This window comes from Nelusetta ayraudi, unplaced genomic scaffold (genome assembly GCF_046127955.1).
Source record: "Nelusetta ayraudi isolate G7.1 ecotype Tasmania unplaced genomic scaffold, CSIRO-AGI_Nayr_v1 ptg000006l, whole genome shotgun sequence".
NCBI classification, from domain to species: domain Eukaryota; kingdom Metazoa; phylum Chordata; class Actinopteri; order Tetraodontiformes; family Monacanthidae; genus Nelusetta; species Nelusetta ayraudi.
This window is the reverse complement of record NW_027466056.1, coordinates 4,545,943-4,567,365: the sequence shown is the minus strand read 5'-3', so window position 1 is coordinate 4,567,365 and position 21,423 is coordinate 4,545,943. Positions and strand designations below refer to the sequence as shown.

The window sequence follows — 21,423 nt, the reverse complement described above, 5'->3', positions numbered from 1 at the left end:
ACAAACAGGAAGAATGCTAAATGAACAACAGATTAAAATATCTCCTTATTCTGTAAGCCAGAATGTCTTGTTAACAGTGTGTTGAGACATAAAGCTAATTTAAAACATGCATCATTCAAGAAGGTTTTTTTTTTTTTTTTTTTAACCAATACAGGATGTGCACAAAGGTTAAGGTTACCTATTAAAGAACAAGCGATTGGTACACTTCAATAAAGCAAGCACATCTAATCATGTTGTTGCACTTCTGTATACGCATTTATTTGGAGGACATCTTGGCTTCGGTTTTGGGCACAAAAGCAATGTCACATGATCTTATGCATCCAATGTAGAGCAATTTCAAGTCACGGGAGCATTTTGTCCAAAGACGCTTCAAGCTGCTTTGTGTGGTAAAAGCAATTTGTATCTGAAAAAAGAACGAAAGGAAAAAAAAATCTTCCGGGTTCACTTGGACTTGATTCTGCCAACAAGCGAGTGTGATGCTCATGTGGTGAGATTTGAGAACCGCTGTTTGACAGTTTGTTGTTGTATGAGTCATTTTTATTACCAAACACATAAGTCCGGTTTAAAAAAAAAAAAAAAATTATATATATAAATATATATATCAAAAATAGCTGTTACAAACTAGATACTTGTTTATCATGCATGCAACTGCAATTCGTTAGAGTTGGGAAGATTTTTTTTTTGACAAAAAAAAGACTATCTACAAAGTCACTGATGAGAACTGAAAAGCACTCATTTTATAGGTGACATGCCATGTGAACCAACAAAAAAAAACGCTAAAAGTAACAAAAAAAAAAAGCAAGTCATCAAAGACTTCTGGTGTTGTATGGCCTTGGTCCCATAATGGAATGTGAAATGTTCTGTGCTGCCACAAATGTGTGTAGGCTTAGATTTATACTGTATATGTATGTATGTTTCTCTTCCTTTTGAATTAGAATATGTTAAACCATCAAATAAATTATATACATTGTACCTGTGTCTCTGGTTTTGTATGCATGCATGACACGCGGTAAGAAGACTACATTGTACAGGGATGTCCGGCGAACATACAACCGCCGGCCATGCAAACATCCAATAAATGTCATTGCAGTAAAGCTTGAGAGTTCTGTTAGGACAATAGCTGGACCTTGTCTGTACATATACGCTTAGACTTTCACATAGTTTCCTCTCCTGCGTCAGCGTCCTCAAGCACACAGATCGATCTGCTAATATTCTGATTGCAACTATGAGTTTTGATGCTAAATAAAGAAAACAACAACAACAATTGGTTCCCTGGACAAATAAAGTTAACAACACAATGGCGGTAAATACTGTCATTATTATTATACTGTCATATCAACGATTCCTCTAAACATTGGGTACAAAAGCAAAATCACAAGGTTTGTGCCTCAAACTGATTATAATTAGGCCATTAGAATGAGGTCAGAGCCACCAAAGGGACCTGCAAAGCGCTATTTCTGATATCACCGCACCACACTGCGTTAAACAAAAGGAATAAAGGTGATTCAAATTGGATTTCTGCATTTTCTTTTTGCAGTTCTATGACAGAGCGATAACAATGTTGGGACACACTTCCACAGCTGTATGTATGTGGGCAATCAAAGCAATGTAATTCACTGAGGACGAGTTTAGTAACACTGTCTCTGTGGGAAAAGCTCAAGAAACGCAACAGGGAACCACTGTGGAGGTTTTTTCCTGCATCTATGGGCGACAGCCAAACCGTAAAACTATTTGGACATTTCCAACAAGTTCAACAGAACATAGAACAGGGAGGTAAAAGTGGAGGTGGCAAATCAACCAATTTGCGGGAGCACAGAGAGCTCCGAAGGTCATCCTTCACCTCTGCAAAGTGCATTTGTACTGTAGAGCCTGTAAAAACACCTGACAGATAAATTCAACAGCATTGAGGGAAAAAAAAATACAATTTTAAAAAAAATGACTTGCCAGAAAGTAATCTCAAAAATCTATCAATACCTAAATGAGCCGATGGCGACGGTCGCAGCTTTTTAACATAATACAGTGCAATGGAGAGTTGTCTTAAGTATTACTTTCTGTGCGATTCCTTTGTGGTAAATACACAGACTCAAGTCCACGTCATGTGCAACACCTTTGTGGGTCACTTTAAAGAAAGCTTCAGCACTGCGAAAGACCAGAGGCTTGCAGCGATTGGAAGGTCCCAAAGAGACAGAGACGTGTAAATTGTTGATCCCGACATGGGAATCTCACCGCCAGATCTGAATTATTTGGATCATCAAACGTCCAACCCAAAGACAAACCACTTGGGGGTCAGTGCCAAACAGGGAGGGAATCAAACCCACAAATTCCCAGGCTTCCCAAGTGTACTGTTTCAGTCAGGCAGTCAGTCAAACAGGGTTACACAAACAGCCACATGAAATTCTAACACGTTTTGCGCCTTGTTGAGCAAGAGAAGGGATGAGAATAAAGGACCTTGAGCAGTGAACAATCATTTTTCAGGCGGGAAAACCGCTGGGAAACCCTTCAGGAGCCCGATTACCTCCTTTCCATCTCAGGTGGAGAGAATATATATTGTCTGTGGCCCACAGCCGCACACATGCACACACTATTTATGCATAATCATTTAAGAAAACGCTGAGCTTGGCTTTCCAATTCCCCTCTGCCTCCTTGCAGTTTATGAGTCCCACGGGGTATGTGTGATAGGTTTTTAATCTTTCTCTCTTTTCCTTTGGAGCCTTTATAATGTATATAGGGGAGTCTAACCTGAAGCTATATTTCACAGTTTATCATTAATCTAATCACTAATGAATATCATTGTTCAGCAGTTTGGGAAGGGGGTCTGTGAAGTCCGCAGTTTCCTCATATATAAAGGCATATATACATATATATATATGTATATATATATATATATATATATATATATATATATATATATATATATATATATATTTTTTTTTTACCTTTGGACATGATGAAGCTGAACTCTTGGCGGCAGGGGATGTCTCTCATGAGTGGAACACAAGGCCAAGCCACATAAATGACGGCAGCCATGAGCATGTTCTGGGCTTATAAACACATGACACACACTGGCTATTGCTTTCTGCTTAAGGGGAGTTCTAAAATAGCGTCAGGTCGATATGTTTGTTTTTCTACCTTGATAACTTCCTACTCGCGGTACATGCTGTTTTTTCCTCTGAAACATAATCTGAAGAAAAGGCATTTGAAAGAGGCTTTTAGTGCCGTCAAACAGTTTTTTTTTTTTTTTGTCACATCAGGTCCCCTGGTCAACGCTCATCAGCTCAACTCAGCTTTGAGACGCAACATCGGGAGAACGGGTGAATTCCAATTCTTCCCTTAACCCTCAATCTCAACCCTCAATCTCAAAAATGCGCGCTCCCGCGAGGTGCAAGTGCTGTCCCGATTCTAAGAACGTCAAGTTGAGGGAGGAGTTTAAGGGCTGTATCGCCCTCAATATTGAGATTCTCCGGCACCACCCTTGGCAGTAAGGCCTACCCAGAAGGCATTGCGTATTTTCGCCAAGACATCTTCGAAAAAGATTGCGATGTAAAAAAGCGAGCTACAAATGGAAGTATTTTCTTAGTTAATAAAGATATAAATATTATGAAACCATTGTATTGTCTTAGTTTAAGACTTTTTTATGGATTATTGACATTGTTGTGGTGTAACATTTTTTTTTTTTACTTAACGAGGTTTGTCAACCGGACCGGCGGTCCCGGCTTCACATTACTTGTGTACCTCGTTGTGTAGCGAAGGAGGACTTCTTCCTTTTTCGCCGTCTTTTTCTTTTTCTCCTTCTTCTTCGTCGTTGTCGTCTTCTTGACAGACTGGACGTAGCTTTGGCGTAAGCCCCCCCCCACCACAGTCTGAAGACGTAACTGCACTTAAGGGGTGTCCCATTTCTAAGCCCTTAAACTTATTTTTGAGGGCCAAGATTTGGAATTGGCCCAAAAGCTGTCAGTTCAACCCTGTTTTTTGACAGCCACTGTCCTCTCCAGTCATTACTGAGGGAACATTTGAAAAAAGTATGGCTGCACCAATATTGATAGCAGTATTGGGTATCAGTACCGATATCGGGGTTGAGTACTCTATTTGTACTCGTAAAATAGGTGCCAATAGTACAGCGCTAATACCAGTTGCGTATGTATAGGACAATTTTCTAAAATTTCTGTTTGTACTGAGGTGAAACTTGTGGCAGTCCCCCTATGTTCTAGAAAAACATGCTATGGAATGTGTATTGGCCGCATTAAGTACTTGGTATCGGTATTGGCAAGTACTAAAATGCAAGTACTCTTTCTCTACTGCTGCAGAGAAAGCGCTGCATCCACAGAAAAACGAAAAAGTGTGTTGGTTTTTATGAGACGCCTTGTTGTAGTGTTGGCTGGTAGCAATGTGGCCAGAGTGGAAATGACGGTTATTGATGGATGCCCCAGGGCCAAGCAATGTGCCGAGTCACTTCGAAGGACACACTGGAGGGCTGTAAACCCAAAGTCAGCCAATTGTTACGTAGCAACACCAGAGCTCCGCCCTTCTGCACAAATCTGAAGCTTTTATTATGAATAACATGACTGCATACACAGACAATGATTGTCTAACAATAATATATGTTGTCGTCGTTCCAACAATTTGTAGAAAAGAGAACAAGAAGAGGCTGAACACAGACAAAAAAACTAAGTCAACCCTTTTAGGTTGTAACAAATAACCATTAACACAATCTAGGTTTCTAATCACTGTATCTATCCGCTGAATCTATTTATGTAACAGACTGTTTTTTTTTATGGCCGATGAAAGCAAAATGACATGATATTTAAAACAAAATGATGGTGCCATTATCCGAGAGCCATTAGACAAGTGCAAACAATACTCACTCTATAATGGCAGTCGTGGGTTTGCTTCATGAAACAGAACACAAAGAGCTTTATCCATCACCTGTCATTACCCCCACGTGTTCCAGTAGAGGTGTAACTGTAGACTATGTGCTTTTAGAGGAATATTTAGCAGCAACCAGACCTGGATCAAGCGAAACGACAACAATTGGACACCAAAATAGAGACGGATGGGACGCAGTCAGGCGTACACCTGGCCCAGGGAGAAGGGGTACCCCTGCCATGCAGAACCATGTAGAGTCAGAGGGTCATGGAGTGTATGGTATGGAGGGGGGTGTACCTGGGATGCTGGGTACACCGCTAAGTCGTCCAGAGACGTTGTGGGTTTCAATCGACGAAACATCGATGAAGCCGGGTGACCAACGTGATGACCCCAATGACTTTCACTACTTCACACTGACTGCGACATTCAAGAGTGACCTACTTTCCAAAGGGATTGAAACATCTATTCCTATTAGCTGTACCTAGCCTAGCTCAAACACAGTCCATGGCACGCTGGTTCCACCATTCAGATGTTAGCACTGAGCATTAGCTTCCCTCATATTTCTAGAAACTGGGAGCTTAGCTTAGCTTAGCCACATGCATTGCTAGCCTTAGCAAACTCGAGTACTGTACTTGATGCTTGGAAAATTACTGTTTGTCCAATTGTCATTTGAGAGTTTCTACTTTTTCTCAAGTTATTCCTGGTACACTTTAACAGGTATTCCATTTCTTATAGCTCAAAGAAAAGCTGCACCGAAGCCTTCACCTTGTTCCCGGAATCAACTCCCATCCTCTTTGAATGGAAATTTCAAACGCTCTAACATCACAAGGCGCTCAGAGCCCGCTGTGTTTGCAGCGCTCACATCATCGATTGATGAGTGAGATTTGAAAAAAGGAGCTGAGAAAAGACAGACAGACGGAGAGAGAGAGAGAGAGAGAGAGAGAAAGAGAGAGAGAAAGAGAGAGAGAGAGAGAGAGAGAGAGAGAAAGAGACGGAAAAAAACAGTTTTTCAACTTTAGCATAGTGGCGCTATACAGGTCAGCAAGCCGTCGCGTAGCAACAGCATCCCCCACAGCTGGGGCCCATATACAAGTACATCTGTCGTAGTGGCGTGATAAAAGCAGAGGAGCCCGTTGACGCTGCGACAAAAGGTGCTTGTGAGTCTGCCGCTCCCTCTTCGGCACTTGTACATTTGATTAGGACAAATCAATGCATTGACTCAGAGGCCGAGGCAAAATCAGACCTCCCGGGAAGCCCGAGAGGCAGCGAATGCAGCCTGAGAAAACTCACTGAATGAATTCTTTCTGATGTCTTACTTTCTTTTCTACCCTCCCCTTGCTTTGCCAGCTGACATACTTTCTTGTAATTCGCCAGTCACATGGCGAGCGATGGAAGCAGAGGATATAGAGAGGAACAGAGTCTGTCTCGGCATCAAAAGAGCGTCTTGGGAGGACCTGGGGGAATACACTGGCTCTTCCATGAGCCTTTTTTTTTGATGATGATGATGACTCGCTGTTTTGCGAACTCGGCGGTGTGTTTAGCCCACTTCTCTTTCCACCGTTCTTGTTCCACCATGAGGCAGCGTCTCTCATCCCGACAGAGCCCGACTTTTTTGTTCTGTCGGACACACTTCCTGGCATGAGCTGGCGGGCAAGACCTTTTTTTTTTTTTTCCCTTTTTTTAGTCCTCCCAAGTGTGAACTTCTTACCCCAACTTCTCGTGGAGGCATCTGCATATCCCCAGATCATTAAACATTTAAGGGGCTATTCCCCCTCGTCTTGAAACCCCACAGAGAACGACGTGCCCTGTTATGAGCGACCCAGAAAATGAAGCCGACTCTTCAGCCCCGTCTGCCTGCTGCGTTAATTGTGCACGGAGAAGGAAGAGGCGCTTTGGAGGCAAATTAAAGAGAATGGGTGACCGCTGGTTTGCGCCAGAGAATTCTTGCGTCGTATTTTTGGCAATTATACATAAATGTGGCATGTTTTATTGGACGTGATTGCATTGCCATGCACAAGCTCCTTGGAGGACACTGCACAAAGCCAAGGGAAAATTAATTACATGTGAAAAACACAGACGCCCTTCGCTTCGGACTTTGCAACCTGCGGCATTGCTGTATGCTGGTGTTGCTGACTGCTGAGCTGCTTTCCCAGGCTGCCGTTGGCGAATTCCAGTGAAGTCGTTTTTCTCTTTAGATTTTGCCAAAAAGAAACAAAGAATTGTAAAGTACAAATGTTGCAAGTGCGGTGAACATCAAACGCGAGACACTGTTTTGGCCGTCAGCTTCCTGCTTGCTACATCTTCCTCAAATTTACCCAAAATGGATTTTCTATTGACCCATATGAATTTCCTCTTTGCAGCTCTTTCATAACAGCCTCATTCTGCACTCCATAATGGAGTGCGTTTGTACTGGAAGGAGGCAAAAGTGTGAGGGAAAAAAAAAAGGAGGTGGCGCCGCACACAGACTGTGCCTTGTTAGCTTCTCAGCTGTCACTTTTAGAGCAGTGATGAAAACAAGTAGGGCAAAGTAAAAAAAACAAAAACAGAAACACTTTTAGATGATGCTGACAAATACGTCTCAACTTTGACTCTCACTTCCAGGGTGTCACCTGTGGCCTACATTTTTCCACATTCACTTGTGTCTGCAGGAAAAGGAACTGCTTCACAATATCTGGAACGAGAAGTTCCATTTTTTGTTGTTGCAGCCGGTGACTAAGAGCGAGAGCTCCACGGTGTCGCACACGATGGGTTGTAACTTAGCAACTAATGGACGGACGCAAGAGCCTCCATTGGCCTTTAGCCATTTTAATTTTGCTTTTACTTAATGATTTGTGCGGTTAATGAGGAAGGGAGAGGGTTTTTTTTTCCCTTTCTTCTGCTCACCGTCATTCAAAATGACAAGAGATCCCAAAAAAATTCTCCATAAATGCGGAAGGTATTTTGTGGTCTTGTTTTTAAACATGCTGCTCAAGTGTTGCGCGTGAAAATGAAATGAAAATCAAAATCAAAGAAAGGCCCGGGGTTTACATTCCTGATGAAAGGTCTTTCGATTTGGCTGTTTAAAAATAAAACCATCTCTTCAATTATTCCAAAACCCAGCGCTAAATTTATTTAGCGTTCTACACCGGCTTCCCGAGTAACCTCAACTTGCACCTAAATCATTAGACAAACTTCTGGCGTTGCCGAAAATGACCATCACAGCAGTTTCACCAGTGATTTTTTTTTTTAACCTAACTGCGCTACAGAGGAATAAATTTAAACCAGCCATCCAGTCCACTCGCTCTGGATTAACTGGAGCTCTGACATGATCAGATTTGACTTGTTGCACGGGGATTGAATCACTTGTCAACGCAGCCAAGTTTTGCGAGAGCGCCTTCGTCTTTGTTCAGATGTCATCACCCTGTTGTCTCATTTCGAAGCCCTCGCCCGGGAAATAGGCGACGGTGCCTATTCCCCAGACTCATTACGCTCAGAACAAAGTGAGCCAGTGAGGGAGGGAGGGAGGCAGGAGCAGAGGAAAAAAAGTACCTTTGATTTAAACGCCGGCATTTATCTCTGAGGTTTGTGGGAGGGGTAGGGTGGAGTGGGGCTGTCCCGTCTCTTTTCTCGTGCTGGGTTTGGTTGCAATCTCTTGCACGAGACGGCATATACTTTGAGTCGAAGTGCATCAGCCGACCGACTAGCTCGCCAAGAGAGCTGAAACGAAGACAGAAAAAACAAGAAGTGTGGGGGGAAAAAAAAACCTAGCTTCCTTCACGGTAAACAAGTTTTCTTTCGTTCAGGAATGCACCTGCGTGGCCTATTTTGTGGGGAGAATTGGTGAGAAATTGTCTCAATGTCGCAGAGGATGTAGTATTTCAAAAGCAGGACTGTTGCAGAACCATCGTGCTTTGGGGCTTCGCTCTGAAACGTTCGGAATGTACATTAGCCGCAGCAATTGTGATCATGACGTCCCAGTTGTGGACCGGATGGAGAAGGTCAACCGAGTAAAAGTATAAAAGGCACAATCTTGTTGTGCTTTAACACCCTCTGCTGGACGCTTTGCATCCGCGCAACCTATTTCTGCTCTCGCGGCGCCCATCCATCCGTCGGCACACCGGGGGCTTCGCACGCCCACACGCTCATCCGCAGACAGGAAGAGGCGTGCACGTGTGATTAATGCTCACCGTTTCTGCCTCGCCGGCTAATTAGCGGCTGCCTGGTGTGTGTGTGTGTGTGTGTGTGTGTGTGTGCGCGCGCGCAGAGGCTGCGTTCGGAGCGTAATTACACGTTTTATCGGTCTGTGTTTGTGTTTGGCGCTGCGCCGGGGCCAATTTCTCGGACAGGGTCTCAGCTTGTTGGGGCTTTTTAAGTAATTACACGCCCGCAGTGTGACAAGAGTTGGGTCTGAACTGGGCTTGGAGCTTTCCTTTTGTTGTTGTTGTGTGTTTGCATAATGCGTTGACACAATTGCCAAATTAACCACTAATGGACTCGGGGTTCCAAAGGGATCAGGGTTATTGTTGCTGCTTTGGTAGGTGTGCGGAATATGAGTGTCCCTCACGTACCACAAGGTTGTGAATACGATAAACACGGTGTGTACTGTCACACTGTTGTTGTGTTTCTTTAAAGAGTGTGGGAAAGTCAGAGCAGGACTAAAAGCAAACATTAAAAAAAATTGAAGGCCTTTTTGCATTATACTCAATTTATGAGCATAAAATAAACTATTTAAAAAATAATGTACAGCAAATGCGACGTAACCAGCGATTAGGAAACGTCAACGTCCTCAAAAAGCATCTGCAGCTTCATTCCGTCAAGCTGCACACGTGAATTCTTCAGGAATGCACCGCGGCTGAAAGGTAATTTAATTGCTACGCGTGTTTGCAAAGCTCACAGATGTCCTCTTCAGCAGTACACAACTCCATCAGTGTCTGACAAAACCCTCACCTCGGCTCTGAAAGGCACAAAGAACCAGTCTGCAGCAGCAAGAGGAGAGAAAAAAAAGAAAAAGGAAAGAAAAGAAACGCCTCTACATAACACCTTCATTGCACCTATTTACCTTGAAATGATGTTGCCAAGTAACAACAGTCTGATCGTGCTTGCTCGTGCGTGCGTGCGTGATATTCTGAAACCCATTTATGGCTCTGAAAGGTAGAGTTGAGATCGAGCAACTGCTGTTTGTCACGGCCACACTGACTGAAAGCAGTGTGGTTACTTTTCAGAAATCGATTAACTTTTTAAAAATCAATCTTCTGTCCATTCATCGCTATGCTTAAAGGTCCAGTGTGTAAAATCTGGCTTAATTTGCGATTGGTAAAAGCTTAACATACAGCCAATAAAAACATAAATAAAAGTGTACATTCACAGTACAATAAAGGTAATTTGGTTTTCCTACCCATGGAAAGATTCTGATATGTATATAATAATTACATAGAGCAAGAGTCTTGCTGCCTATGGCAGCCAAAATGTGTTTATCTGAGCCGGTGAGACAGTTGTTGTTACACTATTTATGCTGTGGGTGTCGCTGTGTTCCGGTATTGTTTGTGGTTCAGGGTCATAAAGGTAGCCATGTCACAGAGCAAACGTTTTTGACCGCTCTGCCGCAAAATGTTGAAACCCCTTTTTTCATCGCAAGAGAGGTGTGATGATCGTTTTTTCCTGAGCATTAACATAGCAACACTAGCGGGCGAGTCAGCCAGGTAATTTAGGGTCAAGCATAGCAGAAGCAAGGCACTAGGCTTCGCTCTTACACTCCCAGTTAGTTGTCATCTCGCACCGACATATTTCTAAGGAAGCCTTGGAGGAAATATCCACCTAGCCTGATGTTTCGTATTTAGTGTGAATGCTCGCGCCCTCCAATAAACCAACAAAGAATGTGGATGAGGTATCCAGGTATGTGCTCGCAGGCCACCTTAGCTCACTGGAATGCTCGGGAGAGGGAGGGCATGAAGTCCAGAGGAGACTTAAGAGTGTCGTGCAGCATTTTTTCCCATTACAAGAGAAAGAGCGCTGCAATCCTAAGAGCAACCACTTGATGTCGCTGTTTCTCCTTAAAAAGAAATCTCGAAATATTACACACGTAGCCTTTAAATACAACTGCATAGGAAGGAGTACATAGCGGGGACTAGCCACAAACTATATATAATTAAGTTTATAAAAAATTAAAACATTAACAAAAGCAGGAATTATGAACTGATTATGGGTATCACTCGCTTGTTCGCTGACATGACCAATGTAGAGACTTCAAGGCCAGTGGCTGCAATCTCCCACAGGAAGTAGGCTAAAAGGTTCCTCAAACAGACCGGACAACAAAAATAGCAAACAATACCAAAATTTACCGTACTTACAGAGTAAAACTACATATACGAAAACAACAATAATATCAATCATCTGGGCAAAGCTAACTCTTTAAGCTAGTTGCTAAATTTCCGCAAAAAGGTGCTTAAATGAATGATTGAATGAATGAATTAAGTAATTAATAAAAAATAAATGCATTGTTCACAAACCTTTTAGTTTTTTTACTGGAACAAAAGCTCTAAGAGTAACATCTAATTTCTGAGAGCAACGGTTGTTAGAGATTACAGCAACGCATTTCCTGAATTTGACAAAGAAAAGCCGGAGCGAAATTGTGTTTCAAAGATTTTCCATCTAATATGAAAGAAAGTACAAAAGTTGGGCTATGCTGCATATTTATTTGAACCAGCAGCTGAGGTAAAAACTTGCTCAAAATAAAACCCAAAGGCATCCTCTCCTTTTTGATCCGTTGGAGACTTAAATTTGAAAAGTACATTGTCTATCCAACCACCAACATCTAGAGCTGTTTCTTTGTTGCTAGACTGCTTGTTTTGATTCTTTTGTTGTCCAAGAAAATTTAGTTTCATTGACGTCTTAATTTGATGATATGACTTTTTTTTTCCAAAATGAAAATTACAAAGTTCTAGAATGTTACTTTACCACCCTGTCCTCTCGATCGTGGCTTCTAACATTTTCCCCGCTGCCCTCCCCTTCCAGTACAGACCGCTTAACTGATACATGTACTACAGTAATCCCCTTCTTAGCCAACGGGATTAATATTTAATTCAAGAAGAGCCTCTTATCAATACCTCGCCGTGCACACGTGGTTCACTGTTTAGGTTGGCTTTGCTCAGCTTTTTTTTCTTGGCTAATTGAGTGAACAGTGAAGCACATTAACGCAATGGATCGGCAGGATAACGAAGAACGTCAAGGGATCAGAGTTCTTCGAATTCTTGAAGTGCTTTGGTGATTCGCCAAGTTTCAACAACAGGGCTCGTCAAAATGTGAGGGCTCATACATTTGTTGTTCATGAAAACTAGGTGGCCGGGAGGAGGCCTCGGGGAAGACCCAGGACACGCTCCCGGCTGGCATGGGAACGCCTTGGGGTCCCACCGGATGAGCTGGAGGAGGTGACTGGGGCCAGGGAGGTCTGGGCATCTCTGCTGAGGCTGCTGCCCCCGCGACCCGACCCCGGATAATGCGGCAGAAGAAGAAGAAAAAGAAGAAGAAAACTAGGGGGTTCCTCCAGCTGGTTCCTCTCTTTTTAAGTGAGGCTACAACAGTTCCTCAACCTCCTTGTGTTTCAGCCTTGAATCTCCAGCATTTGCATTTGGATAAAAAAAAAAAAAAAAGGGTCAAGGGCCTATTATGCATTGACCCACTACAGAGCTGATCCCGAATTAGCCCGCAAGCACATGGCAATACATATCAGAATGAGGGGAGACACACAAAAATAAATCAGGCCGCATGACAAACAATTTCAAGGTGCACTGCGTGTAACGTTGACAGCATTGGGTCAGCAGAGATACTGAGAGCGACTCAGTGATGGAACATGCTTCTCTGACTGCGAGCTGTCAGGGTCAGCTTTTTTTTGGTTGCGGGCACCGTTGCTTTATAAAACAAGTTGGACGCAAAACACCTTGGCTGCAGTGCTGTGCTTCTCTTTTGACAGGGAGATAGTTACGTTGGCAGCACGCCTTGGAGGCAAAGGAGAAAAACAAATTGGCCCAAGTCGGATTTTTAGCTTTAGCTAAAGCTCAAAAAAGGTTTGCAGCAGCACCAAACCTGGACAGATTTGATTTTAGCAATTCGGCTCAAGAGGTGAGCTCTGTTGACAGAACTAGAACCCAAAGGGCAAGTATTCGCACTGAATTAAAAATGAAGCACCTCAGGTAGTATGTAGTTTATATATTGCTTGTTTGTTGTCACTATTCCTGAAGTAAAAACGGCTATTTCAAATAGATTATAAATAAAAACATAAATCAAAATATGTTTCAGTGGGAACAACGTTACAGTGCAAAAAGTAGCTTTTGGCTCCACCTCGTGGTTACAAATGTCTATATATATTTATCTTTCGCATGCATTTACGTCATGTTGTTATCACAGACTGGAAATCTGCCCTCAGCCCCCGCATAATCAAGCGAGCCAGACGGAGACTCAAAAGAGGAAATGGACAGATTTTACCTTCAAAATAAAAACCTATGATCGGCGCAACGACATAACGAGCAAAAATCTATGAGGAATTGCATTCAAAAACGCTGATAAAAATTTCAAACAAACAAAATGACTACCATCAGGTGGGCAACAATTCAATAAATATATCCATTTTCACCACATATATTGTTTATATTTCATCAACATCTACTGCCAGAGGGCAATTGTTTAAATTTTATTTTTATTTTTTTTAATTATTTAGTAATTCCTTCTTTATATTTTTAAGTCTATTTTAACAGTAAGTCTGTGTGTGCTTGATTGAATCTTTTAGTATTTGGATTTTCACAAGAAACCACATTATGTCAAAGGAAAAATAACTCATTTTACTTCACCAGATAAAAGACCATGATACATAGTCAATGCATTGAGGATCAACAACTTACCTTTTCTAACTGGCATTTTTCTTTCGTGCATAGAATTCACAAGTCTTTAGGAGTATGCAATATTCCTATAAAATCCACTAATTAGCATTCTTAGTTTTCTTAACCCGACTATCCTATTTATTGGATGGTGGTATCACTAAATTGATATGTTGCTTGTGTTACTTATGCTATTTATAGGACACTAATAACGTTGCACGATGTGAATGCACCTAATTTCACACACAAAAAAGATTTTTATGCTTTCACGTTTAAGACTGAACATTTTATTCTGGAATGCTTAATGGGAAGTACCATCTATTACCGCTAGCTTCACTCCTGGTGAAGCTTTTGACTAACAACGGTATTTTTTTTTCCGAAGCAAGCGAGCGCACTGACTGCACATTTCAGCCATTTCGATAACCACCCCCTGTTCGGTAGTTCAGAAAAGAGGGTTGACGTCTTTTTTTAAATCGTCGTCCCACTTGAATTCAGGTACTATTTTCATCCGTTTTTCTCGGCTGGCTTACCCGCCAGCTGAAGACCGTCGGGATGGACCCAGCAAGCCGTTATCAAGTGGTGAGTGTTGGGCACACACAACCAAAACACGGTGCGCTGGCACGGCCTCCCTTCCCTGTGACAATAAAACAAGGCCTGTGTTAATTTCAGACATGGTTCAAAAATGTATTCTACTCAAATCATACCCCACCTATGACTATCGAAAAACAATTAAAAACATCAACTTTCTCTGCAGTAGCTATTTCTTGGCGATTTTTCAGAAGCTCTAAATGTTTCGCCGCGACTGTTGCCTTCACTGAAAGCACTTCCGCAGCCGCTACGCTAACGTTAGCCTCCCATACTAGATCATTTAAAAAACGCTGTTGTCAAGTGCGAGTTACACTGACACTTATTGTACTAATTGCACTGTAATGTGAACTATTAGCCAGCAACGGAATGTCACACTGACATCAATTCACATAACAGTTGTTTCTGAATTCGCCTATCCGAGGGGCGTTAGCATTAACTGTGTGGGTGTCGAAAGACGTGACTCAACTTATTAAATATTTAATAGTTGTCTCAGTAGTTTGAATTCGTCCGTTAATCAGAGGACCATCTTCAGAAAACCTAACAGAGGACATCCATGCCGCCGACCTCTTGCTTGCTGACACTGCAGAAGCACCCATAGTTATTCCTTAAACGACAAAGTTGCGTTATAACTTGCGTACATTTATCTTGTTTTGACGCACATGTCGATTTCACTGATGGACGCATGGCTCTCGTGCTGCGTCGTGGCTTAAATTATACGCAAATATTGAAAAAAAAAGAAAGAAAGAAAGAAAGAAAGAAAAGGGACGTCTTCCCCGACAACGCAACGGCTCCAAACAATACAACACACTTGTGTTGACCTCCCAATGAACATGTAACAGAGTCACAACTGCCCTCGGTGGTCGCTCATCAAAATGTTTCCAACATAGTGACTTCTTTATTGACGATGCACTCAGCCTCGTTGCAAAATAACCTCGTCTAATTCTTTAAGCCACCCCGTCGAGTTCAAATCAGGAGTAGTGTATGACAGAGGCGCCCGCTTCCGGTTGGTATATATGGGCACATGTGGAGGCTCGTGGCTTTGCTTCTACGGTTCTTACGTAATGTCCTGCGCGGGGGTGAACTGCCGCTACTGCTGCCTCTTCATTCCTGATTCCTGATTTTATATTGAAACGCTAGCACGTTTCAAAATAAACGTGCAGGCGTTTATATTGAAACGCCCCCCTCCCCCAATCTGTGCGAGTTGGATTGGCTGACGTCATCAACTGGCGTCTCCGATTAAAAACAATAACGCCAGCTAATTGATTTACGTTTGTGCTGTCTGTTTATGTATTCCCGTGTCCTTGTACATATTCAATTTTATTTATGTTATTTTTATGGTTACTTTTTATAATAATAATAATAATAATAATAATAATAATAATAATAATAATAATAATATTAATAATATTCAGCTATGTATTTGCCAACTTCCTCCATCTAGATGTTGCCAGTTTGACCTCAGCTGCCACCATGATTGGCCAATGAGTCGATCAGAAGAATATTAATGAGGAACTCATGTCAGCCATGGCTGTCAGAATAACGCATTTGGAACCATTCACACATTTGTGTCAACAATCTTGTTGTACGTAAAATGACACTTCCACAGATGTGAGTCTGTAAAAGTTTAATACGCAATTTTTGAACTTGCACCACATTGAGCTGTGTTCACAGGCACTTTAGAAATGTCTCCTCAGCAGTGGCATTTTGTTTACTACTACTTTCTGCAATATGATGTGGTTCCCTTTATCAGCGACGTTTACTTTCTAAAACAAAATTGGCCTCAAATTAAATTCAGACTGCAAGTGTTTGTTTTTTTTGTTTTTTCCAGTGGACGAATAAACCCAGAAGGTGGGGAAGATTCTGTGCCAGGCTCAGCTCAGCTCAGCAAACCTTGTTGCCCTTCTGTAATTTCAGATGATCTTTGGCACTCTGGCAGCGGCGCGCATCACAAAGTCCGACGGTGCCACAGCGGGGACGCTCATTATCCGATTACACATGTATCACTTTATTCCCCGGCAACATACTGATAAAGCCACTTGTCCCTCTGCCCTCGACTTTGGCAAACATTTCGCAGAGGACGAACAGAGTTGCTCTTCACACCCCCGCCTCGCGGTTGTTGTCACAACCTCGCCCTACTTTTCATTACAGCCCGTGGCGGGCCAAGTAACAGTTTTTATGCCCGAGTCTTGTCTTTTGTCTTTCTTTTTTGTCCTACAACTACAACAGGGAAAAATAAAACCCAAAATCTGAGCTGGTTAGAAACCTTTGTTCCTTTGGCTCACGAGCGGAATCCAGTGCGGGAACAGTGCAGGATATTATGCCAAGGGATAATCCAGATTAGAAACACGGCAAACTGTTATTTAGCTGTCGGGTTACTCGAGGTAAAAACAATAACAAATGTGAGAATTAACAACACCTGTTTTACATCATATCTTAAACCTCAATACAGAGCACTCATTCTTATTACTTTAAATTGGCTCTAACGTGCTAATCACACTTACGAAGGTCAAATCTCGTGTTCGTCATTGGTTAGATTAATGGCTGTTTTAATGGCTGTTTACCGTTTATGTTTTCAGCAGCACTGGGAATTACTTTAATAATGGGACCAAAACATTAACACTTGTACTGCGTACTGTTCTGTTTCCAGCGCCAACCTATTCTGCTGATTTGAAAACGATAGTGAGGAAAAAAGTCGTACAGCCAAACGTGGTGATTCCTAGACAACGCTCTCGTCCGGGAAAAAAAAAGACAAGAACCGACTGTCTTAACCCTGCGCGATATTGCATAATGACGGTTGAGTCAGAAGTCGGAAAAACCTGGAAGATGTTGTTCAGTCTCTGAAGTTTGCGGTTCTGCCGCTCAGGAGGCCGCCGCTGCTCCGGCGATGCTTTTTTTTCGTCGGTGCTTTCCTCACTTTCGATTAGATCGGCGCCTTGTGGCGATCACACCATCCTGCTCCCCCAATCAGCTGACACCACATCTCTCTCTCTCTCTCTGCCTCTCCCTCTTTCGCCTCCAGTTGCACAATGAGGACGACTCCTCGGAGGCCTCCGCCAGCGAGCAGCAGCAGCCGTGCACGTCTGCCTGCGCCCAGTCGTCCGGCCAGGACCCCGGCCAGGACCTCGGCCAGGCCCAGGCCCAGGCCCAGGCCCAGGCCGGCTCCTCGCCCGCCGCAGCCGCCCTGAGGGAGGTGGAAGTCCCGCCTCCTCCCTACGCCTCCATCGACCTGGGAGCCGGCCCCTCGGCGGGTGCAGCTGCAGCACCCGGTGTGTGGAAAACATCCATTATTTGTCATTTTCAGTGAAATCTGTTTCCCCGCAAAAACATTTTATTAGGATTAGTGTTGAATTTTTCCCCACAGAAAAGTACAACAGCCTGACACAAACATAACGAAACCATAAACGACCCATGATGCAAATTTAAGATACTTTGCAGGTCAACCATCGTATGAAATATGAAATATGCATCGTCTGACTGGGCTTTACATCCGTTAAATCCATGTCTCATAGCCCCCCCACCTTCTCAGTTTCACCCCCCTCCCACCCTGCCCCCCGTCTGTGGTCTCCAGTTTCCTAAAAATATACACAGTGGCTTTTTTGTGGTGACTCTTCCTGGAGGCCTCAGTGCTGAGTCAGTGTGCGGCTGCCTTTGTGACCGAGTCTTCCTTCCTCTTATTCTCAAATCTTTAATTTCTTGTAAAAAAAAAAAAAAAGCAACTTGTTTTTTTTATTATATTCCAGTGGAAGAAAGTGTGGTTGTAAAAATCTTCTTCTTCTTCCTCTTCTTCTTCTTTTTCTTCTTCTTCCTCTTCTTCTTCTTCTTCTTCTTCTTCTTCTTCTTCCTCTTCTTCTTCTTTTCCGCAGAGGCCAGCTTTGCCGGCGACTTCCCGGTGCCGCCGCCCTACAGCGTCGCCACCTCCCTGCCCACATATGACGAAGCGGAGAAGGCCAAAGCAGCGGCCATGGCGGCCTCGGCCGTGGAGGTCATTCCTCGGGTGAGGGGACGCTCAGTCGCCTCTGCCGGTTCATTTCCCAGTTTGGTTTCCCCTCTTCGGTCTAATGGGTCTCTCTTTGTGTTTCGCCAGGACGACGACTTCCCACCCAGGGACGACTTCAGCGACGCCGACCAGCTCCGGGTCGGGAACGACGGGATCTTCATGTTGGCATTTTTCAGTGAGTTCTTTATTTTTTTTATTTTTTTGGTCCCCAGTCAAACCGGCGTCTCGCTGACCAAAATTGCTGCTTTGTCCCATTCAGCCTCCTCACTTCCTGCCTTGGAAGCTGCTTTGATTCCTTCAATTTCCCAGTTGATTATATGGGTTTCATTAGCAAGGGGAGCAGGAAACAAACAAACTGGCAACAAAGTCGCTGAAACTGAACTGTTGTGGTGTTTGCCCGCCCCCTAGTGGCCTTCCTGTTTAACTGGATCGGCTTCTGCCTGTCCTTCTGCCTGACCAACACCATCGCCGGGCGCTATGGGGCCATCTGCGGCTTCGGCCTCTCCCTCATCAAGTGGATTCTCATTGTCAGGGTCGGTTTCAGATTATTCAGATTTTTTTTAAATAGTATTTATTTATTTTTCTTTATTTCTGTTCCAAGTCTGACTGCATCTGTTTTTTTTTCTCCTTCCTTCTCCAGTTCTCAGACTACTTCACCGGCTACTTCAACGGGCAGTACTGGCTCTGGTGGATCTTCCTGCTCCTCGGTGGGTAGCTAAACAGTCATCGCCAAAACAAAACAAAAAAACAACTTCAGCTGTACACTGAGCGCTCCTTCCAACCCCCGCAGGCCTCCTGCTCTTCTTCCGAGGGTTTGTCAACTACCTGAAGGTCCGCAACATGTCTGAGAACATGGCCACGTCCCACAGAACGCGCCTCTTCTTCCTCTACTAAGGTAGGGGAGCCTCCTCGCCGACGCCGGATCACAGTTTTTTGTTTGTTTGTTTTTTTGCACGCAACGCTGAGTTCCCCTCTCCTTCCCCTCGCAGGTCTCCTCTCCTCCCCCCTTCTTCAAGGATCGCCCGGCCAGGGGCAACAACTTTCTTTCAATTTCTCGGTTTGCTTCTCAATTCTCTTTCGATCTCAACCCCCAAAAAAAGGCAAAACACAAAAGCACAACAGAGCAGTTTCAAAGTCTTCTACCGAAGACCAAAGCGAGCGCTCGCTTTGGCCGGGACGGCGCGTCATTCCACCTTTCATATCAGGGTGTTTTTTTCCCCCCGACATGTCTTACTCTGTTAAATAGTGATGTAGCACTTTCTGTTTTTTTTTTCCTTTTTCTAAATTATTTCCTCCGTGGCGATGCCAAAGTCAGCACGCGTCGTTCTCCGCAAGAGAAAAAGCCAAAAACAAAATCAATAAATCAATAAGCGGTTTTATTTCAAACCCACTCTTGGTACTGTTCAGACGCCAGCCTGCTTTACCCGGACGTCCACATCCACCCTGTGTTTGTCCTCTTAACAGGCCCGAGCTTGGCACGTCTCACTTGGGGAAATAAACAAGCTCTTATCAAACACCCCCGCTGAGCAATAGAACGTCGGCTTGGGTAGAAATGAAAAGCAGCTGCAGAAAATGTGCATCATCTGTGACTAATCAGCTGTGACTCACGAGCACAGCGACTCCCCCCTTTACTTCGCCTGTCTAATGATAACAGTCATGCTGGCCAGACCTATGCAGGAAACAAAACAAAACAAAAAGACCTTGAGACGTTAGGATTTTTTGACTTCTTAAAGGTGCAGAGCGACATTTAATGGACATTTTTTACTGTCTGAATCGAAAGAAAAATGCAATTCCGCTGCAGAAAAGCCTGTGAGACGTGCTCTTAGAAAGGAAGAATACATTTTTAAAAAGTCTCCATCTTCACACTGATTGCCAAAACACCCTTCGTTTAAAACTCTGAGGTCACAGCCGGATCAGTGTTTGATGCAGGGGTTCCGCCACTGCGTCGGTCCTGCAAACACGGAGCTAATGCTAAACTTCTTTTCTCTGATTATTATTATTATTATTATTATTATTATTATTATTATTATTATTATTATCATCATTATTACATTTTTTGCGGAAAACTCTTTGGTACGCAAAAGTATGCAAGTGGGTCATGAGCAAGGGAGCGTTTTATTTTAGGATGCCAAACAAGTCAAACAGTTCAGTCTTCAGGTGACCAATGTTGAGAGTTGAGGTGCTGAGTTGGCGCTATAGCTAGCATCGCTAGCACACTAAGAGCTGGAGAAACTGGCATGGAGGGGATCGTGGGAGTGAACTGATTGTGTGTGTGTGTGTGTGTGTGTGTGTGTGTGTGTGTGTGTGTGTGTGTGTGTGTGTGTGTGTGTGTGTGTGTGTGTGTGTGTGTGTGTGTGTGTGTGTACACATTTGCCAACAACATTTGCAGTGAATTCAGAGGAGGAAGACGCAATAAAATAAAAATAAAAAAGTGATGAAAATGTGATTGGTTGCGCACGTGGCACCAACATGAATTCTGTGAGGTGACACCCCCCACACCCCCCAAAACCTTATCAATTGGTTGGGTTTTTTGGGGAGAGGATACGGAAACGGCAGTAATCTTGACTGATTCTGGTGTGTGTGTGTGTGTGTGTGTGTGTGGGGGGGGGGTGGGGGGGGGTTGTGGAGCTCACCATTAAATTGGAGCCTGACTGGACAAAAAAAAATAAAAAAATCAACAAGTATGATAATAACATACTTTTCTTTTCGTTTGTTCGTTTTTGATTACGATTATATTTTGTCATCCGTTAAAAAGTAATAAAAGAAATGTATATACCAGCTTATGCCAATTCATGATATTTGCACTTTGAAGAACCTCTGTACAGTCTGCTTAACCAGATGTGGTGGGTAACTGGAACTTCTTAATCGGCCCAAAATGGATCATTATGCCTTTTGCACTTTTTAATTTTCATGATAATGTAGGTATTGTGTGTATCTTTGCAATTAGCTTCGACTGTGACAGCCTAAATATTGCCCAAATCCTATTATTATGATGATTATTATTATTATGATTATATTGTGACTAGTCATATCCCACTGAAGCCTCTTTCAGCAATATCAAGGTCTGTAAAAGAGCCACGACTCTGCTGCATGATTCATCCGCCTCAACCAGTGGGGGACGATTAGGAG

General features: G+C 43.3%; 1 protein-coding gene across 1 annotated transcript; it reads left to right on the top strand.

Annotated features, from left to right (window-relative positions):
- Nucleotides 1-14,089: 14,089 nt before the first annotated feature.
- Nucleotides 14,090-20,659, top strand: ndfip2 (Nedd4 family interacting protein 2). The gene is made up of 8 exons (XM_076016310.1): nucleotides 14,090-14,288; nucleotides 17,317-17,563; nucleotides 18,161-18,291; nucleotides 18,382-18,469; nucleotides 18,703-18,827; nucleotides 18,935-19,001; nucleotides 19,085-19,189; nucleotides 19,284-20,659. The coding sequence occupies exons 1-7, from the start codon at nucleotides 14,262-14,264 to the stop codon at nucleotides 19,186-19,188; spliced, it is 789 nt and encodes a 262-aa protein (XP_075872425.1). The 5' UTR covers nucleotides 14,090-14,261; the 3' UTR covers nucleotide 19,189; nucleotides 19,284-20,659.
- Nucleotides 20,660-21,423: the final 764 nt, after the last annotated feature.

Bases quoted from the DNA above. Each gene is read 5' to 3' on its own strand.
- ndfip2 (XM_076016310.1), top strand. From the start codon at position 14,262: ATGGACCCAGCAAGCCGTTATCAAGTG. The intron at 18,470-18,702 runs GTGAGTTCTTTA...CCCGCCCCCTAG, and splicing joins CTTCATGTTGGCATTTTTCA to TGGCCTTCCTGTTTAACTGG. The intron at 19,002-19,084 runs GTGGGTAGCTAA...CAACCCCCGCAG, and splicing joins GTGGATCTTCCTGCTCCTCG to GCCTCCTGCTCTTCTTCCGA.